We start from the raw sequence: 16,498 nt of genomic DNA, 5'->3' as shown, positions 1-16,498 counted from the left end.
AGGTTCCTGGTTCAATTCCAGGTCAGGGTACATGCCCAGGTTGTGGGCTTGATCCTCCGTGGGGGGCATGCAGGAGGCAGCCTATTGATGTCTCTTTCTCATCGGTGTTTCTATCTATGTATCCCTCTCCTTTCCACCCTCTCTAAAGTCAATAAAAACAGATTTAAAAAAAAAGAAAGATTAGGTAACTTGCTAGAGCCAGGTCTGACTGATTTGAGGGAAAGTGAGAAGAAGGAGAGCTTTATATTGGGGCTGGGGGTAAGTTTGTCTTTCTGTTGATTCAGTGCAATTCTTGGGATTAAAAGGGTAGTTAGTGGCCAAAAGTATGAATATTGAAGTTAAATTTCTGGTTTCAGAGCTTCGTTCTACTACTTACTAATTGTGAAACCTTGAACAAGTTATTTAAAATCTCTAAGCCTCAGTTCCCCCATCTATGAAATGGGAATAACAATAGCACCTCCAAGAGTTGAGGATCAGATCATCTAACGGCACTTGTAAAGCACTTTAGCACAGCACCTGATACCGCGGGAGCACTCCATAGATAGTGATTTACTAGTACATAGGAGGTAATAGTTGTAGCTGGTCAGCGGTCAGCCTCTCTCTCTCTCTCTCTCTCTCTCTCTCTCTCTCTCTCTCTCTCTCTCTCTCTCTCTCCTGCAGCCACTACAGGGGAAGCTTATTTTAAACCAAAAGCAAAGCCTGAGGTTATTTTTAGGAGTTAACCATTCAGTTAGGGTTGACCAGTGTTAGACAAGTAACCAAGGGCAGTTAGCAGTTAGGTGTGATCTTTCCCCCAAGGCCTCTAAACTAGACCCAGCTGCTGTTCTGCCAGCTGGGATTCCTGCTCAATGCACTCACATATGTCTGTGATCGATTCTGAGGGATATAGTATTGGAATCTGGTAAAACAAACAAACAACCAACAAGAATAAAATTCAGTGTATTTGCCATTTTGAAAACATTTACTAGCCATGATTTTGTTTGAAAATAACCAACTAAACCAAAAATTGAGCTTAAATCTTTTTTTAAAAACATTTAAGGAACCCCCAAGCTTTGTCGAAATCCATCAGCGGCACCTGAGGTCAATGAAGAGCCCTCATCCAGGTGAGCCTCCCAGCTCAGCTGCTTCTTGGCTCTGAGTCTGGGCAAGGGGCCTCTCCCTTCTCTGGACCTCAGTCTTTTCATCTCTCAAGTGCAAAGCTTGGATGAGGTGACATCTAGTCCCTCCATGAAAATGCACAGCCTCGTCCCCTGATGACGGCAGGTACCACGAAAACAAGCCAATAGACACGAGGGCCGATAGAACCACAGGACCACGGAGACTGGACCTGTCCTCTCCAGCACCTCACCACCCGCCTCCTGTCCAGTCTGCAGCCATTCCAGAACATTCTCCAGGTTCCCTGTGAACTGTCAGACTTCCCGGATTTGTACCGGGTGTCCTGCTGTTCTTTTTGTCAGGAGCCCTCCCTTCCATTCACTCACAAACATTGTCAAGTGTCTGCTCTGTGCTAGCGCCAGGCTGCTGGGCCCTTCTGTAGCTCTGGAACTCCTGCTTGTCCACAAAGGCCCCACCCAAATGTCCCCTCCTCCAGGGAGCCCTCCCCTCACACACCCTCACATTTCCACCTCCCATCCAGAATAGTTTTCAGCTTGGGGACCCCGGGGCTCTCCTGCCAGTCAAACTGCTGGGCTCCAGCAACAAAGGTTAGTCTGACAGCGTCCTCTGAGCAAGGGTATCAGTGTGCACAGGGGACACCAGTGCCACTCTCTAGGGTGCAATGCCCTTCAGGAAAACAGGTCTGGCAGGCCACTGGCACTCCGCAAGCCAGCCCACCTGGGTATCGGGCTTCAGAAGTTAGGAGATGCTTGGGATTCAGTGGGATGGCTCCGGAGCTCCGGAGTGAGAACCTCTGGGACTCAGCATTTAACGTGGCCAATAAAAAGTCTTCAAAAGTTGAAAGAAAGCAAACGAGGTTGTATAACCCAACTTCCTGTGTGTCTCTGATTTCTCTCGTTACCTAACAGTGCTGGGCACACAGAGGTTCAAGTTCTGCCCTTGCAAATCTCACCCGGGCATGGACCCGAGGAAGGTTCCTCACCCTCCCCTGCGTGCCCCCCGCCTGCAGCCCAGCCAAGAAGGCATCAGAAACACCTGCTCTGCGCTCCCAGGGTGTCTGCTCCTCACCCACCTTCGTTTTTCTGTTTCCCACAACATAATATTGAACGTATCTACTTGGCTGTCTGTTGCCCCTTGAGGATGCAGAGTTAAGGCTCAGTTAGTCCCACAGCAGCCCTCAGACTGGTCCCCATCCCTCCTCCAGTTGTCAATCATATCAATCATCCCTCCACCTCACAGAGCCTGAATGATCTCCTCCGGTTGTCAATCATATCAATCATCCCTCCTCCTCACAGAGCCTGAATGATCTCCTCCGGTTGTCAATCATATCAATCATCCCTCCTCCTCACAGAGCCAGAGGCCTTTCTGGTGGGTGCTCACTTTCCCAATCTCCTGTGGATGGAAGGGGTCTGTGATGCTCCCAAGGGCAGGGGGGTGGGGTGGGGAGAGGGAGACGGGTTCAATCTGGCCCAGGATCTGACTGGGACTTGGGGTGGAGGGATTGTTTCAGGCCTGAACCCCAAGAGGCAACAGAACTTGAGCAACCAGTTGTGTCAGTCCTGTTGTCACTTTGGCCACTGGCATGTCAAAATCCATGACATGGGCTTTCTAAAATGTAAGTTTTCAGCAACAGCTGGGAGGCAGGGCAGGACACTGAGGTTGCTTTCTGGAGTTTGTTGCAGAGTCAGGATTGTGTAAGATTACCTCACCGGGCTGGCGAAAGCTGAGGCAAGGTCTTGGGAAACAGCACAAAATGATCTTCTTTATCCTCGGGGGGTTGTGGGGCATGGACCCCTAGTTGGGATGGGCCTGGGTTATTGGAGATCCCGGCTGAATCCATCTTCTCTGAGAAGCCCCCGGATGATGGTGCAGCCCCTCCTGGGCCTTGTGCTGTTGGTCTCATTCCCACCCCAAATCCACACCCCACAGGGAGACTCTTCTAAACACCAATAATATCATCCCCCCCTCCAAGCCCCCACTGCTCCTGCCCTCCTCCTGCTGTGGCCTAGCATCGGCCCACTTTCCTCTCTCTCCCTCTTCCTCTCGAACCCGAGGCTCCTCATTCCTGCCCAGACCCCACCTCTGCCCACTTTCAGACCCGTGCACACATGTTCTCTGTCTCAAGACTTGCATGATTTGGGGGGCGGGGGGGACACACGCCTACTGCCCCCACGCTTGAAGCTACTCTAATTGTTGCCCTCCACCACTACAGCCCGGATGAAGGACAGCCTTCCCACCTCAAAGTCTTAGGGAACTTTTCGCCTCTCTGGCCTTTCCTCTTCTGTGTCAGACTTGTTTGAGGAGCTGTCCTGCAGGCCTGGGAGTGTCTTAATGACAGGACAAGCCTTATTCATTCTGGGGCCCCTCTGAGCATTCTAGCGCCTGACATACAGTGAGCGCGATTAGTGCCTGCTGACTGAGTGAATGAGTGGACCAACAAGTAAGTGATGTGCTCAGTCATCTGTCCCCTAGTTCCGGGAGCATCGCCCAGGCCTCGGAGCGTCTGGGCAGAGTCCTGCAGCTTAGGCTGCGACGGTTGCTTCCTCATCCCTCCCAAAAGCCATCCAGAAGTTCAGGTTCCACAGCGAAGGGAAGCAGGGCCCTCTGATGACAGGTTCTCTGTTCCTCAGAAACTGTGATGCCAGGGAGACCCCAAAGTTCTTATTTCCCAAAGGATGCATTAAAAACCCTAGGGGTAGCCACCCGTTCTCACCTGGGGTGGAACCTTAACCTTGACCCTGACACTCTTGCTCCCTGTCTCAGGGAAGAGGCCAGCTCTCCTCTATGCAACAGAATCAGTTTTCTTGGAATGGGCGGGGCTCACGGGATGGAAGGGGCTCACGCACCGTGACCAGCTCTCTTAAACATGCTTAAGGAAAACCCCACGGGGCTGTGTAAAGGGGCTTGCTGCCAGGCCTTCCCCTGGGTCTCTAGAACAATCTCCTACTCTCAGAATGAGCTAGCAGAGCACCGAGGCAAAGGGAGAACTACGCTTCCAGAAGCTCTGTCCCCTGCCATCCTGCTGTTCCACCCTCTCCCAGCCTTTAGGTCCCATGTGGGCATGCCCCTAATGTCCAAAGCTGTCCCCACCTCCCCCTCCAGCTCCATCAGGCCTAGGACCACCCTCCTTCACTCAGTAAGGCTCACCCAGCTTGCTCCCTGCTGGCACCTGTGCTATATATGCTGCCAATCAGCCATAGTCCTTGCCTTCAGGGCCCTGTCAGACTTGCTGGCAAGGGGCTCCAATTCCATAATGGAAGTGCAGGGGTAGAAGTACCAGAGAGTTGCATGGGCCTGGCCGAGGGAGCCTCTATATGTTCGAGGAAGGGGGCTGGTCAGGGAAGTCGTCATGGAGACAGTGACGCAGAGACCCCAGGGTGGGGAGGGCATTCCTGGTGCAAAGGAGTGGAGGCCAGAGAAAGCCTGGGTGCCAGGGAGGGAAGTGTTTTGAAGACATGGATGGGCGGCTGCGTAGATGGAAGGGTGAGGGTTTTTCTGTGCCCCCGTGGATGGGGAGGGAAAGTGGTGTTCATGCCCAGCGGGCACCAGGAGACAGGTTCAGGCTTAGTGTAAGAACAGACTTTCTAAGTGGCAGTGCCAAGAGGGAACTCCCTTCCCTGGAGCGGTACGGGCAGGGCCCTGCCAACCACTTGGCAGGCACGTTTCGGAGAATCACTCCAGCGTGGGGTGGGGCAGGCTGGTTAAATCAACAATTTGCCAACGTTTTCTCCAGACAAATCCCTTCCTTCAAACAGAACTTGCAGTATGCAGCAGATGCAGGCTGGTGAGATGGAACACAGCTGGGAGGAGGCTGCAGGCCCCGCCACCCTGCTGCCCCTACCTGCCCGTTTGAATTCCACGATGACACCCAGAAATCTTCCATCTGTGAATTCAATCCAACCCTGCTTTCTACACACCCTTCCCGGAGAAGAGAGCATGGAACATTCCAGAAATCTGAGGACATCTGTACAGTCAACATTTGTTGAGAAGCTGCTATGTACCAGCCATCGCACTCCCACCAGGTGCTGGGGAAAAACAGAGAATAAGCCAGATGGCACCAACTTGGAGTTCACAGCCTAGTGGGAGGCAGTCACAGATATATTTATGGTGCACTCCCCTCCCCTCCCAGCCCCTGCCCCTTTCCCTCCCCTCTTCTCCCCCTCTCTCCTGCTCCCTCTCCTACCCTACCCTACTTTACCCAAAAGATGGAGTCCTGGCAAAGCCACTGATAGAAGCCAGGCCACCAGCTCCCAGGCAGTTCTCTTGCCCCTACCAAGCTGTAGGTAGAGGGGTGACCCCTATGCGGGCAGGAGAGTGGCTGAGCAGCGCCCTCAGAAGCTGAGTGTCTACAGTTGTCAGGTCTCCAAGACAGGCAGGGAAGGAAGGGGGGGGGAGAGGGGCTGCGTGGGGGCTTCTAAATGGTTACCCCAGCTCACAGCCTGGAGCAGTGCTGGAAACACCCTCTGCCCTGCAGCAGGAGCCCTGAGATCTGCACCCCATGGCAGAGGCCCCTGGGCCCTAGAAATGGGTCAGCCTGGCCCGCTGCAGCCAGGCCAGGTGGGAGAGCTGCCATCTGCCATCCGACCCGCAGCTCCTTTCTTCACGCTCAGCACTGGGGATGAGCTGGGAGATGAGCCCGGGGAGAAGATGGTTGCAGGCCCTTTTCTCTCTGCACTGTCTCGGCCAGCGCCACCACCGTAGGACTCTGGACTGGTCCCTCCCCACTCTGCACCTGGCTTTCTTCATGGTAACTCGGGGGATGGATGCCTGTGGATCTTTCTCCCCGACCCCAATGCTGTCTGTCTTTTCTCTGTGGAAGGACAGGGCAGGGCAGACACCTTGGTCTGGGCTGTGGTCTTTGGAGGGCGCACCCCATCCTGGAGATGAACTGGGAAAGGGCACAGGCTGGCGCTCTCCGGCCACAGGGCAGGGCTGGTGGCAGGAGTCACTGGGATGTCTCTGAAGTGAGCAGTTGGGTCTGGAGGCCGCGGAGGGCGGAAGAGGGGAGCCAGGCCCAACTATAGGCTTTGCAGAGAAGTGCCTGCTGACCTGGGGCTGCAGGAACCTGGCCACCTTGGGGAGCTCGGTTTGCTCTCAGGCTTGGAACCAGGCCCGACAGGCTCGCTGGACCCAGAGTCCAACCTCCTCATGGGGCTGCTGGGCATGGGCTGGACTCCCCGACTTTCACCCATGTGCACACCTGCCCCAGTGTCCACGGGGAAGAGGAGAGACCCCTCATTCAAGAGGCACCAACTGCTCCCGTGGACTCAGAACTTCATTGATGGACAAACATCCCCAACCTGGCCGTCTCCAATGCCCAAACTCTAGGGCTCTCCTCAGACTCAGCCTGGCCAGGGCCTGTCTGAACCTCCCAGAGGCACCAGGTTCCAGCCGCAGAGAGACGGCAGTGTGGGCAGCATTGGTGAAGGGGGCTGTGGCTGGGTGGGTGGTGTGGTGATGGCTGGCCTGTCGAGGGGATGGGGTGCCCCTTTTCGCTTTCTACGGTGGCCAGAGCCCATCTGACAGGTTGCACAGGGAAGTCCTGAGCTGGGCTGGGGTGACTAGGCCCTAAGCAGCAGGGCCTGAGGTCAGAGGTGAGAAAATGGTCAGGGAGGCGAGCGCAAGGGACTCAGAATAGGACCATATTGTTGAGGCTTCTCCTCTTGTGAACGAAGGGCTGAATGAGGGGGCTCCGCGCCGGGAAGGGGCATGGAGTCTAAGCCAGAGCCCTGGGAAGGACAGGCTGCAGAGGGGGTGGAAGGAGCACACAGAGCACTGGCTTGGAGGAATTCTTTATTCATCTCAACCCCAGCCCTGCAGCTCAGGCCACCGCCTCAGCTGTGTGCACACAGCCTGGGGCCCTGGATTGGCAGGGACAGGGTGGCCTGCCTCCTGATTAGTGGCTGTGGCCGTGGCCATCATGGCTGTGGCCGTGGCCATCATGGCTGTGGCCATGGCCATCATGGCTGTGGCCGTGGCCGCCACCCTGGTTGCCACCCTGGGTTTTGCAGGGGTTGCGGCCAGACACCCCGAAGCCTGGCCCATGGGTGTGGCCGTGCCCCTTGGGGGTGTTCTTGTGCATCTCCTCGTGGGAGGCCTCCGTCAGCCTGCCCACCAGGGTGATGAACTCCTCGAAGCTCAGGTCCTTGTCTCCGCTGGTGTCCAGGTCCTCCAGGATGTCCTTAATGAGTGCTTCATTCCTCTTCTCCTTCTGCGGGTTGGGAGACAGGGTGGTCAGGGCTGGGGGTGGCCAGGGCCAGGGGCGGGCAGCACAGCCAAAGACCCAAAGGCAAAGGCACTGGGAAACCTGGCTTCTGGCCTCAACCCCAAATTAAAAATGACCGCTGACGGGGCGCCGTTTACTTTCCAGTTATCCGCACACCGCCCGGGGCTGACTCAGAACCCGTCCCCTCCGCTCCTGTCCACTCGGCCGGGCCCCTCCCTTCCTTGCCTCTCCCTTCCCTCTCACGGTCACAAATTAGTGACACTCATTTCAACCTGTGTAGCAGGAAGCACTTGAGGAAAACAAGATGATCGGGCCCTTGTGTAAGGACCGGGAGCAGCGTGGGTGCTCCGTTGACCCAAGGGTGAGATAACGTGTGCGGAGGAGGGCACGGGGAGGTGAGGATCCAGGCCAGGCAGAGCGAGCTCCAGCGAGTCCCAGCTATGCTCGCTGGCCTGGGCATGGCAGCTAAGTCCCCTCCAGAACCTGGGGGTGCCCAGCTCCCCTCCCAGGCCTTCCCTCCTGCTATGCCTCTGCACCGTCTATTCTTTCTGCACGCTTGCCATTGCCCTGGGGAAGACCAGCCATCCAATGGGTAGCAGCCCATTGGCAAGGTCCCAGCCGCCCCTCCTGGCCTGTCACTGCCTCCGGCACGGGGGGGGGGGGGTAGGCACAGGCCTCACATGGAGGAAGCTTCGCCAGCACCACCCTCTGCGGTCTAGCCTGACCCAGCGTCCTGCTTGCTGAGGTCGGGCTGGCCACCTGCCCCAGGACATCGCTCCAGGAGTGGACCTGAGACGTACCCAGGTGCGCCACCCTTCCTAGTTCAGGCCTCTGTTCCCCAAAGTCCCCCAAAGTGTAAGGAAACAGAACAGGTCTGCTGGAACCAAGCCTCCTTCTCCAGAGGACTGCCTGATCCCTTTTAGATCAGTAAGTACATCACACGCCCCGAGTGCTGTGTACAGGCTGTGCTGGGTGGGGCTTTGCACATGCCCTGGGTTTGTTTCCTACGGGAGATCCAGATATCAGAAGAGTGCCCTCGGGGCTCCCGCCTCCATCTGGGGCTCAGTCTCCTGGCTTCCGCCAAGGCTCCTCCCCACACAGCGTCTCTCCTCTCACACACTCAGGTCTCAGCTCAAATGTCACCTTCTTGTCTACCTAACTAGTCGCCTCTCCCCCGCCCAGTCCAACTCTCCCCCAGCTTCTCTCTTCCTCTCGGCACATAGTGGCCAGGAGTCCACCCCTACCTTGAGGAAATTAGGCAGCTCCTTCTTCACCAGCTGGCTGAATTCTCTCTGGTTCAGTCGGTCTGGGTGCCCCAGGCGCGTGGAGTACTGATGGAAAATGTTGATGATGGTCTCAACGCTGCATTCCATTAGAGTCTGCGACATTTTGTCCTTGTCTTCCTGTACTCTGAGCTGAGGAGAAGCAAGGGGTGAGGTGCTTAGAGGAAAAAGCCTTCCTAGGCACCTCCTCCTGGCTGCTTGCAGAAATGAAGTGGGGGGCGGGGGCAGACACAGAAGAAAAAGAAAGGGGCATTGAACTGGGAAAGGACCCTGACCCAGACATGGGAGAAATAACTTTTAGAATATCTGGAGAATGTAAAAAAGCAGAGGATTTGAGAGCAGGAGGCTCCAACAGAATGAGAAGGAAGCTTTAAAGTGAGCAGGTTAATCAAGGAGGGCTTCCCGGAGGAGGGCTGGAAAGGCAGATGGGTAGCGGGTGTAAAGAAAGACTCGGCAGGCAGGCTGCTACCCAGGGAAGTTGGCAGCTCACTTACCTAAGCTGAAGAGTCACGCAGAGGGGTTTGACGGCGTCTTGTGGGCCCAGCATTTATAGGCCTCTCCTGGCCAGAACACTCAGCCCTCTAGTGGGAAGATTGCTTCACAGGTGAGCAGTGTGGTAACCCAGACCTGGGCGGCCAGGAAGGGGGACTAGGGTGGAACAGGAAATGTCCACACAGATCTTTCTGTACTTTTGTGAATTTCCCAGTCCTGGGCCTGGAGCTGGTTGGGGAGGAAGTTGCTTGGTTAGTTCACTTCCCCTTCACCCCACCCCTGCCCTCCCTGAGCAAGCTGCCTCTCCTCTGGCACCCCTCCTTCCCCCTGACCCCAACCCCCTCTTGTTGAGGGACCACTTCCCACCTGATAGCCAGAGGCTGGTGGTGGGCTGAGGACCCCTGGGTGGGGGCGGACTCACTCTGCCTCCCCAGAGTGGGCAGCCCAACAAGGATGACTGAGCCTTCCCCTTCTTGGGTCTGTGAGGGGCTGAATCTGGGTCAGAAGGGTAGGGGGTGGTGTAGGGTAGGGGGTCAACCTCCTGATATTGCAAATGAAGAAACTGACACCCAGAGAGCTGTCAGAGCAAGGCCACATAGCTGGCTGGTGACAGAGCAGGAATTGGGCTCAGACATCCAGGTTCCGGGTTAAGGGTAATCGGATTACACCTCCCTCTCGTAGTCTAAGTGACAGCTCCTTGGGGCATAGGCTGTCAGCATTATTCATGTAAATCCTGCTCCCAACGTGAGAGCCACACCCTCAAGAGTTTATAGCATCAGGACAACTGTTTTGATGTAGCCTCTTGGGCAAGCCTGCCCGCTCCAGCTGCAAGGCTGCAAACCTCCCGTAGCTCCCCCTCTCCCAGGGAAGAACGGCCCTTCCTGGCCTGATCAGCCTCTGCTCCACGAGCCCTTGTCTTTGGTGCTCTCACCCCAGGTGTGCCCTTCCCCCATGATGGGGTGCAGTCCTTACAGGGGTACAAGGATAGGCTAAACGTGATTGTTATTTTTTCCTCCTCTTCTCTTCCTCTCTCTTTCCCACGCTTTTACTAACAGACCGTGTAATTGATTAATCAACTGTCTATGCTTAACCTTATGTCCTGGTGAAGATTTTGTTGCAATTGTCAGTTGCCAGACCAAAACAGAGACTTTAACCCAGCCCCGAGCTCACACGCCTGGCCACCAGAAATGTGGACGCTGATCAGTTAGGTTTCAGAAACGCCAGGGTAGCCCAGCCGGCGTGGCCCAGTGGTTGAGCGTTGACCTATGAACCAGGAGGTTACCAGTGCGATTCCCAGTCAGGGCACATGCCTGGATTTTGGGCTCGATCCCAGTAGGGGGCGTGGAGGAGGCAGTTGATCAATGATTCTTTCTCATCATTGATGTTTCTATCTCTCTCTCTTCCTCTCTGAAATCAATAAAAATATATTTTAAAACACGAAAAAGAAACACAGGGTGATCCACACCAGATCCCCACTTGCCCTGTTTCAGAACTCTGACCATCCTGATCTGGGGACCATAATGAAGACATTCAAGACCCAAGACCCTGCAGGGACTCAAATTCCAAGACTGCAAATCACCAGAACCCCTATACTCCACGTTCTCCGTCCACATTCCCTTCCCCCAATTCCCCTATATAAGCTTTCCCCTAAGAAGCTTACGGAGAAGGTGGATGTTAGGGTTTTTACCAGTCACCTTCCCAGATATCTGGCACTGATATTATTTTTTTTTTTCTTTTTCTTTTTCTTTTTTTTTATTGCTTAAAGTATTACAAAGGGTATTACATATGTATCCATTTTATCCCCCCGCCCTAGACAGTCCCCTAGCCTCCCCTATCACCCAGTGTCTTATGTCCATTGGTTATGCTTATATGCATGCATACAAGTCCTTTAGTTGATCTCTTACCCCCCTACCTCCTGCCCCCCAACCCTCCCCGGCCTTCCCGCTGCAGCTCGACAATCTGTTTGAGGCAGCTCTGCCTCTGTATCTATTATTGTTCAAAAGTTTATAATGGTCTCTATTGTCCACGAATGAGTGAGATCATGTGGTATTTTTCCTTTATTGACTGGCTTATTTCACTTAGCATAATGCTCTCCAGTTCCATCCATGACGTTGCAAATGGTAAGAGTTCCTTCCTTTTTATAGCAGCATAGTATTCCATCGTGTAGATGTACCACAGTTTTCTAATCCATTCATCTACTGATGGGCACTTAGGCTGTTTCCAGATCTTAGCTATGGTGAATTGTGGCACTGATATTATTAAATGTGCACCTGTACTTCGATCCCCAGCTCTTCGGTTGGGTGGTGACAGGTAGCTCAGACACTGGACTCAGTTGACATCCGTTTCAGTCCTGCCCACCCTGCAGGGCTCAGTTCAATGCTACCTGGTCCGGGAAGCTGCTCTGTTCCTCGCAATGGGAAACAGTCTCTTTGCTGGGCCAATCACTCCCTCCCAACTCCTGGCTCTCAGCACTTCCTTTCCTGGAGTGAAGGTATTTGCAAATTCTGACCTTGTCTGATCACTGCCTGCAGATCCTCAGGGGAATCCGCATTCATGTTCATGTCCTCCAGGGCTTGGCCCAGGGAGACCTCACATTTGCTGAAGGATCATGTCCTTACTGGCACCCCTCCCCCTCGACCCAGGAAGTATGTCTGGAGAACCCACTCTAAGGAACTTCCAGCCTCTCCCCTTTCATCAGGGAAGGTAGGTTCCCCTCGTCCAGTTCCAGGAGTTGTTTTGTCGTGTTCTCGTGAAGCCTCCCCTCACTGCCAGGCCCCTCCTGGCCGCACTGCCCTCTGAAAGCCGGAGGGAGCCCGTGTGCTGCCCGCCCTGGCCCTGAACATGTTCTGTCTTGCACTGCTGACATGGCACATGGAATAGTTGTTTAGAGTTCAGACCGGCTGTGTGACCCTAAGGCAATTCACTTAGCCTCTCTGGTTCATTTTCCTTATCAGTAAAGAAAAGATCATTACAGGACGAGAGCTAAGGTCGGGGCATGGCACAGTGCCAAGCACACAGCAAGTATGTAATCAATGTTTGCTGAATGCATGCTTGAATGGATGTGTTAATCATCTGTGAATGAGTGAACAGTGCAAGTCTGGCTCAGGAGTACGTCTGGAAATTTCCGGGGATCTCCCTAATGGGGCTGTCCCTCTATTGTTTGAGCTGATGGAGGAAGCACACACTGCAGCGAGGAACCTTCCCTCCTCAGGCTGTTACGAAATCTTGTTTCTGGCAATCCCAGCAGGTACCTGGGCACCTCTCTTCTGTGCGCCCACAGCGCCCTCTGCTGTCTCTACTGAAGCACGTTTTACCCTTGACAGAGGCTCTCAGACAGCTTGCAGGAACAAGGTACCCAGAGGAAGCTGGTGAGGCTCGCTGGGCCCGAGAACATCAACAGCACCACCTGCAGGGCAGCTGTAGCAACTGACACTAGGGCGGGGTGGAGACTGCGGTGAGTGGGAGCCTTCCTAACCAAGGACAGCTGGCCCACAGCCTCAGGCCACGGTGGTCACCTGGGAAGTGGAAACAGGTGTTGCTGGGCCCACCGAAGGTCCAGGAAATAGGAATTCTATGTGAAACTCCTGCTTATAAAATTTGTCAACTGGTTTTAAAGGGAAACAGGACATGGACGAGGAAGCATGGTGTGTGGCGGACAGAGCATGATGCAGCGGGCGGCGTGTAACCTCCGCTGGGCCTCGGGGCCCTCGTCATCCCTGCTCTGTTGCCTGGCTCATCGCTGCAGTCCCAGGGCAGGGCCCGGCGGGGTGGGCACTGGATGAACGTTTGTTGAATGAATAAATGCAGGAGCACACGACCGCAGGAAGAAAGGAGGGAGTGTGAAAGAACAGTGCTCCGTTGTCTTGTGACCATACAGTGTTGATTCAGGATGAAAGGAAAGTGAGGGTGGGGGAACAGGAGCAGCAGCTGGTGGCAGGGAGCAGCTGGGCAGGGCTTTCAAATAGACAGGATCCCCTGTGGGCAGTGGGTTCCCTTGTGTCTGAAGGCCAAAGGGAGGCCAGGGCTGAGCCACGGAGGTCCTGACCCAGACAGGCGGCTGTTGGCTCCATCAACAAGTGCCCCACCTAGCCTTCTCACTGCAGTCCCAGGCCAAAGGTTGGAATTAGGTGTGGTAAGGAGAGGGGAAACGCAGAGCCTCCTGCTAGGGCATAAATTGGGGCAATATTCCTGGTTCTGGACAGTGACTCTTGAGGCTACCACTGGGAGAAAAGGTATGGCTTCCTTGGCTGTGTTAGGAACAAATCAGTGCACAGGTGAGCCGGCAAAGCTGCTGTAACTCCACCCCAACCATTGCACCCCTTCCCCTCCCCTTCCCCCTTCCCCTCCCCACACCCCTTCTCCCTCCCTGAGCCCCTGCTGTTGTCCTTCAGGAAGTTTTGCCCCTTCTGAGTTGTCCATGTTATAGCAGGTGTTACAAGGGGGGTGTAATGCCAGGCACACCGTGAGCCTTCCCTGGGCTCTGCCTCTAGCCTGTGGGAGGGAAGCTGGCTGAAAGCTCACAGTGGACTGAGGGCCTGGAAGCTGGGTTCTAGTCCTAACTTTGCCCAACTTGCCGGGTGGGGTCTGGAAGCTATTTCCATGTCGGGGCTTCTGTTTTCTTGCCCACTCCGTGTGGAGGAGAGTCAGCTGGCCTTCGGGTATTGTCTAGCGCTGACGGCAGGTTTCCATGGGACGTTGGTGGGCCCCATGAATGCTGTAGGCCTGGGGGCTCACCTGCTGCTCCCCAGCAGGGGAAGGCAGGTCCCCCTCCCCACAGGACAGTGGAGCCTGGGGCCCAGCCGCTTCCAGCTGCACTCAACCTGCTGACTCTTCCCGCAGCCCCTGCCTTCCTCCTTGCTGCCCTATATCTTACAGAACCTAGTTTTTGTCCTCATGTTGTCCCCGAGGTTCCAGATCCTTCCAGAAGTGTCTGGCGACTATCTCAGTGTCTGTTGTTGGCTCCCTCTGCCTCTCGGGAATCCCTTGGAAGCATACAGCCCTGTATAGACAACGAAGGGCTCTCACATACTTGACCATGTTGGCATTTTAATTGCCGGCCTTTGGGTGGGTCTGGGATTATCCTCTCCTTGAGCGTGGGGGTTCCCGTGCTTACTCAGCCCTGGATGGTAAGCTTTGCCTATGAGAGACATCTGAAAAACGTTTGCAGATTAACATGTGACTGCCTGGATTTTGATGCTTGAAGATTGTTATTTCCTGTAATTAGGAAGTAGTGTGGCATAGGAGAACACAGAGAAGGAGGAAGTGGGAGGTTGTGATGGATAGGGAGATGGGGGAAAATTCCCAGAGTGCGTGCTGCCCCCTTGTGGCCTTCCTGCATCAGGACAGCTTGTGCCAATCCTTGGCCTGGGTTCTCAATCTTTCTGTTCTCAAGACTTTTTTGCACTTGAGTATCTCAAAAAGCTTTTGTCTTTGTCGGTTACGTTTATTAATATTTATAAATTTAACATTTTAAAATACTTATTAATTCACCTAAAATAGTAAGCCCAATTTATAGTAACACATTTTAAAATATTTTAATACAAAATAATTATATTTTTTCAAAAAAATGCCAGTGAGAAGAGTGACATAAATAAAAAAAATTTTGCAAACCTCTTCAATATATGGCTTAAAGTAAGATCGTTGGGTTCTCATATCCACTTCTGCATTCAATGTATTGTATATGTTGTTTAGTTTGAAAATAGGAAGAAAATCCAGCCTCACACAGAGATGCGTAGTTGGAGAATGGAGAAATATATATTAACTAGAGGCCCGGTGCACAAAAATTTGTGCACTGGAGGGGGGGTCCCTTGGCCCTGCTTGCCCCCTATCACATACTGGGAGCCCTCAGGGGATGTCCTACTCCCTGCTCCCTGATCCCCTTGGGGAGCAGGCCTAAGCCACAGTCTGGCCTCCCTTTGTGGGAGGTGACCCGGCTGATCAGGGGAAGGCACCAGCCCCATCACCCTGCTGTTGCAGCCACTGCCAGTCACCGCAGCCACCGAGGTGTTTTCATCAACACGGACTCCAGTCCCTTCACCATGAAAAAATGACAACTTTCTTTAGGCATTTTCAAGATGTGTCTTTCATGGGATATGACCTTTCTTTCTTTCTTTCTTTCTTTCTTTCTTTCTTTCTTTCTTTCTTTCTTTCTCCTCACCTGAGGATATGTTTCCATTGATTTTTAGAGAATGTGGAAGAGAAAGGGAAAGACAGAGAGAGACATCAAAGTGAGAGGAACACTTTGATTGGTTGCCTCCTGCATGAGCCCTGACCTGGGCCCGGGCCAGGGAGGAGCCTGCAACCTAGGTACATGTCCTTGATCAGAATTGAACCCAGACACTGCAGTGGGCAGGCCAAGGCATTATCCACTGAGCAAAACCAGCTAGGACAGGATATGATATTTCTTAGCCCTCCAGCAGCGGACCTTCCTTTTTTTCTCCAGGAGTGTAGTAAAAAAACCCTAGATCACCTATTTGGATTCTTATTACCCAAGGTACTAAGAATATTACCAGTGGCATACAGGGAGCTTAGCCAATGAGCGGTCAGAAAAGGTGTTTCCTCTGTAGTTCACACCAATTGCTGTCTGAGCCCTTGCCCAGGCCTAACGCCTCTGGATGAGTCATTAGGCCTGGGCAGGGGACCACCAGCTCCCGCAATCCTCAGCTCTGCCCCTGCTCCCCACCATTGCTGGATCCCTCCCTGCTCCCCGCCATCGCTGGCTCCTCCACTGCCCAGGCCTAATGACTCTGACTGAGGTGTTAGGCCTGGGCAGGGGATCCCCAGCTCCCCACAATCACCGACACCGCCCCTGCTCCCCGCAATAGCTGGCTCCATCCCTGCCCAGGCCTAACGCCTCTGGCCAAGGCATTCAGCCTGGGTAGGGGACCCCCAGTTCCCTGCTATTGCCGGCTCCACCCCTGCCCAGGCCTAACGCCTGTGGACAAGTCATTAGGCCTGGGCAGGGGACCTCCAGCTCCCCGCCATCGCTGGCTCCATCCCTGTCCAGGCCTAACGCCTGTGGCCAAGGCATTAGGCCTGGGCAGGGACCCCCAACTCTGCTCCTGGTCCCCACGATCACTGGCTTCACCCCTGCCCAGGCCTAATGCCTCTGGCCAAGGCATTAGGCCTGGGCAGGAGACCCCCAGCCCCCGCAATCACCAGCTCCGCCCCTACCCATGCCTAGCTCCTCAAGGCGTTAGACCTGGGCAGGGGACCTCTCAGCTCTGATTGCAGGCTCCAATAGCTGCTGGGCTCCTACATATGCAAATTAACCGCCATCTTTGTTTGGTTAATTTGCATACTCATCCGATTGGCTGGTGGGTGTAGTGAAGGTATGGTCAATTTGCATGTTTGTCTATTATTAGGTAAGATAGTCTTTAAA

The 16,498-nt window shown here is 54.2% G+C and overlaps 1 protein-coding gene across 1 annotated transcript; it reads right to left on the bottom strand.

The window, feature by feature from the left end:
• Positions 1 to 6,892: 6,892 nt before the first annotated feature.
• Positions 6,893 to 9,275, bottom strand: S100A9 (S100 calcium binding protein A9). Its single transcript, XM_059675493.1, has 3 exons — positions 9,120 to 9,275; positions 8,587 to 8,757; positions 6,893 to 7,327 (listed from the first exon to the last, which is right to left on the bottom strand). Exons 2-3 carry the CDS (start codon positions 8,728 to 8,730, stop codon positions 7,013 to 7,015), a joined length of 459 nt encoding a protein of 152 aa, XP_059531476.1. The 5' UTR covers positions 8,731 to 8,757; positions 9,120 to 9,275; the 3' UTR covers positions 6,893 to 7,012.
• Positions 9,276 to 16,498: the final 7,223 nt, after the last annotated feature.

The sequence above is a fragment of the Myotis daubentonii genome, chromosome 18 (assembly GCF_963259705.1).
Source record: "Myotis daubentonii chromosome 18, mMyoDau2.1, whole genome shotgun sequence".
Lineage (NCBI taxonomy): Eukaryota > Metazoa > Chordata > Mammalia > Chiroptera > Vespertilionidae > Myotis > Myotis daubentonii.
This window is presented reverse-complemented; position numbering and strand designations above follow the sequence as displayed.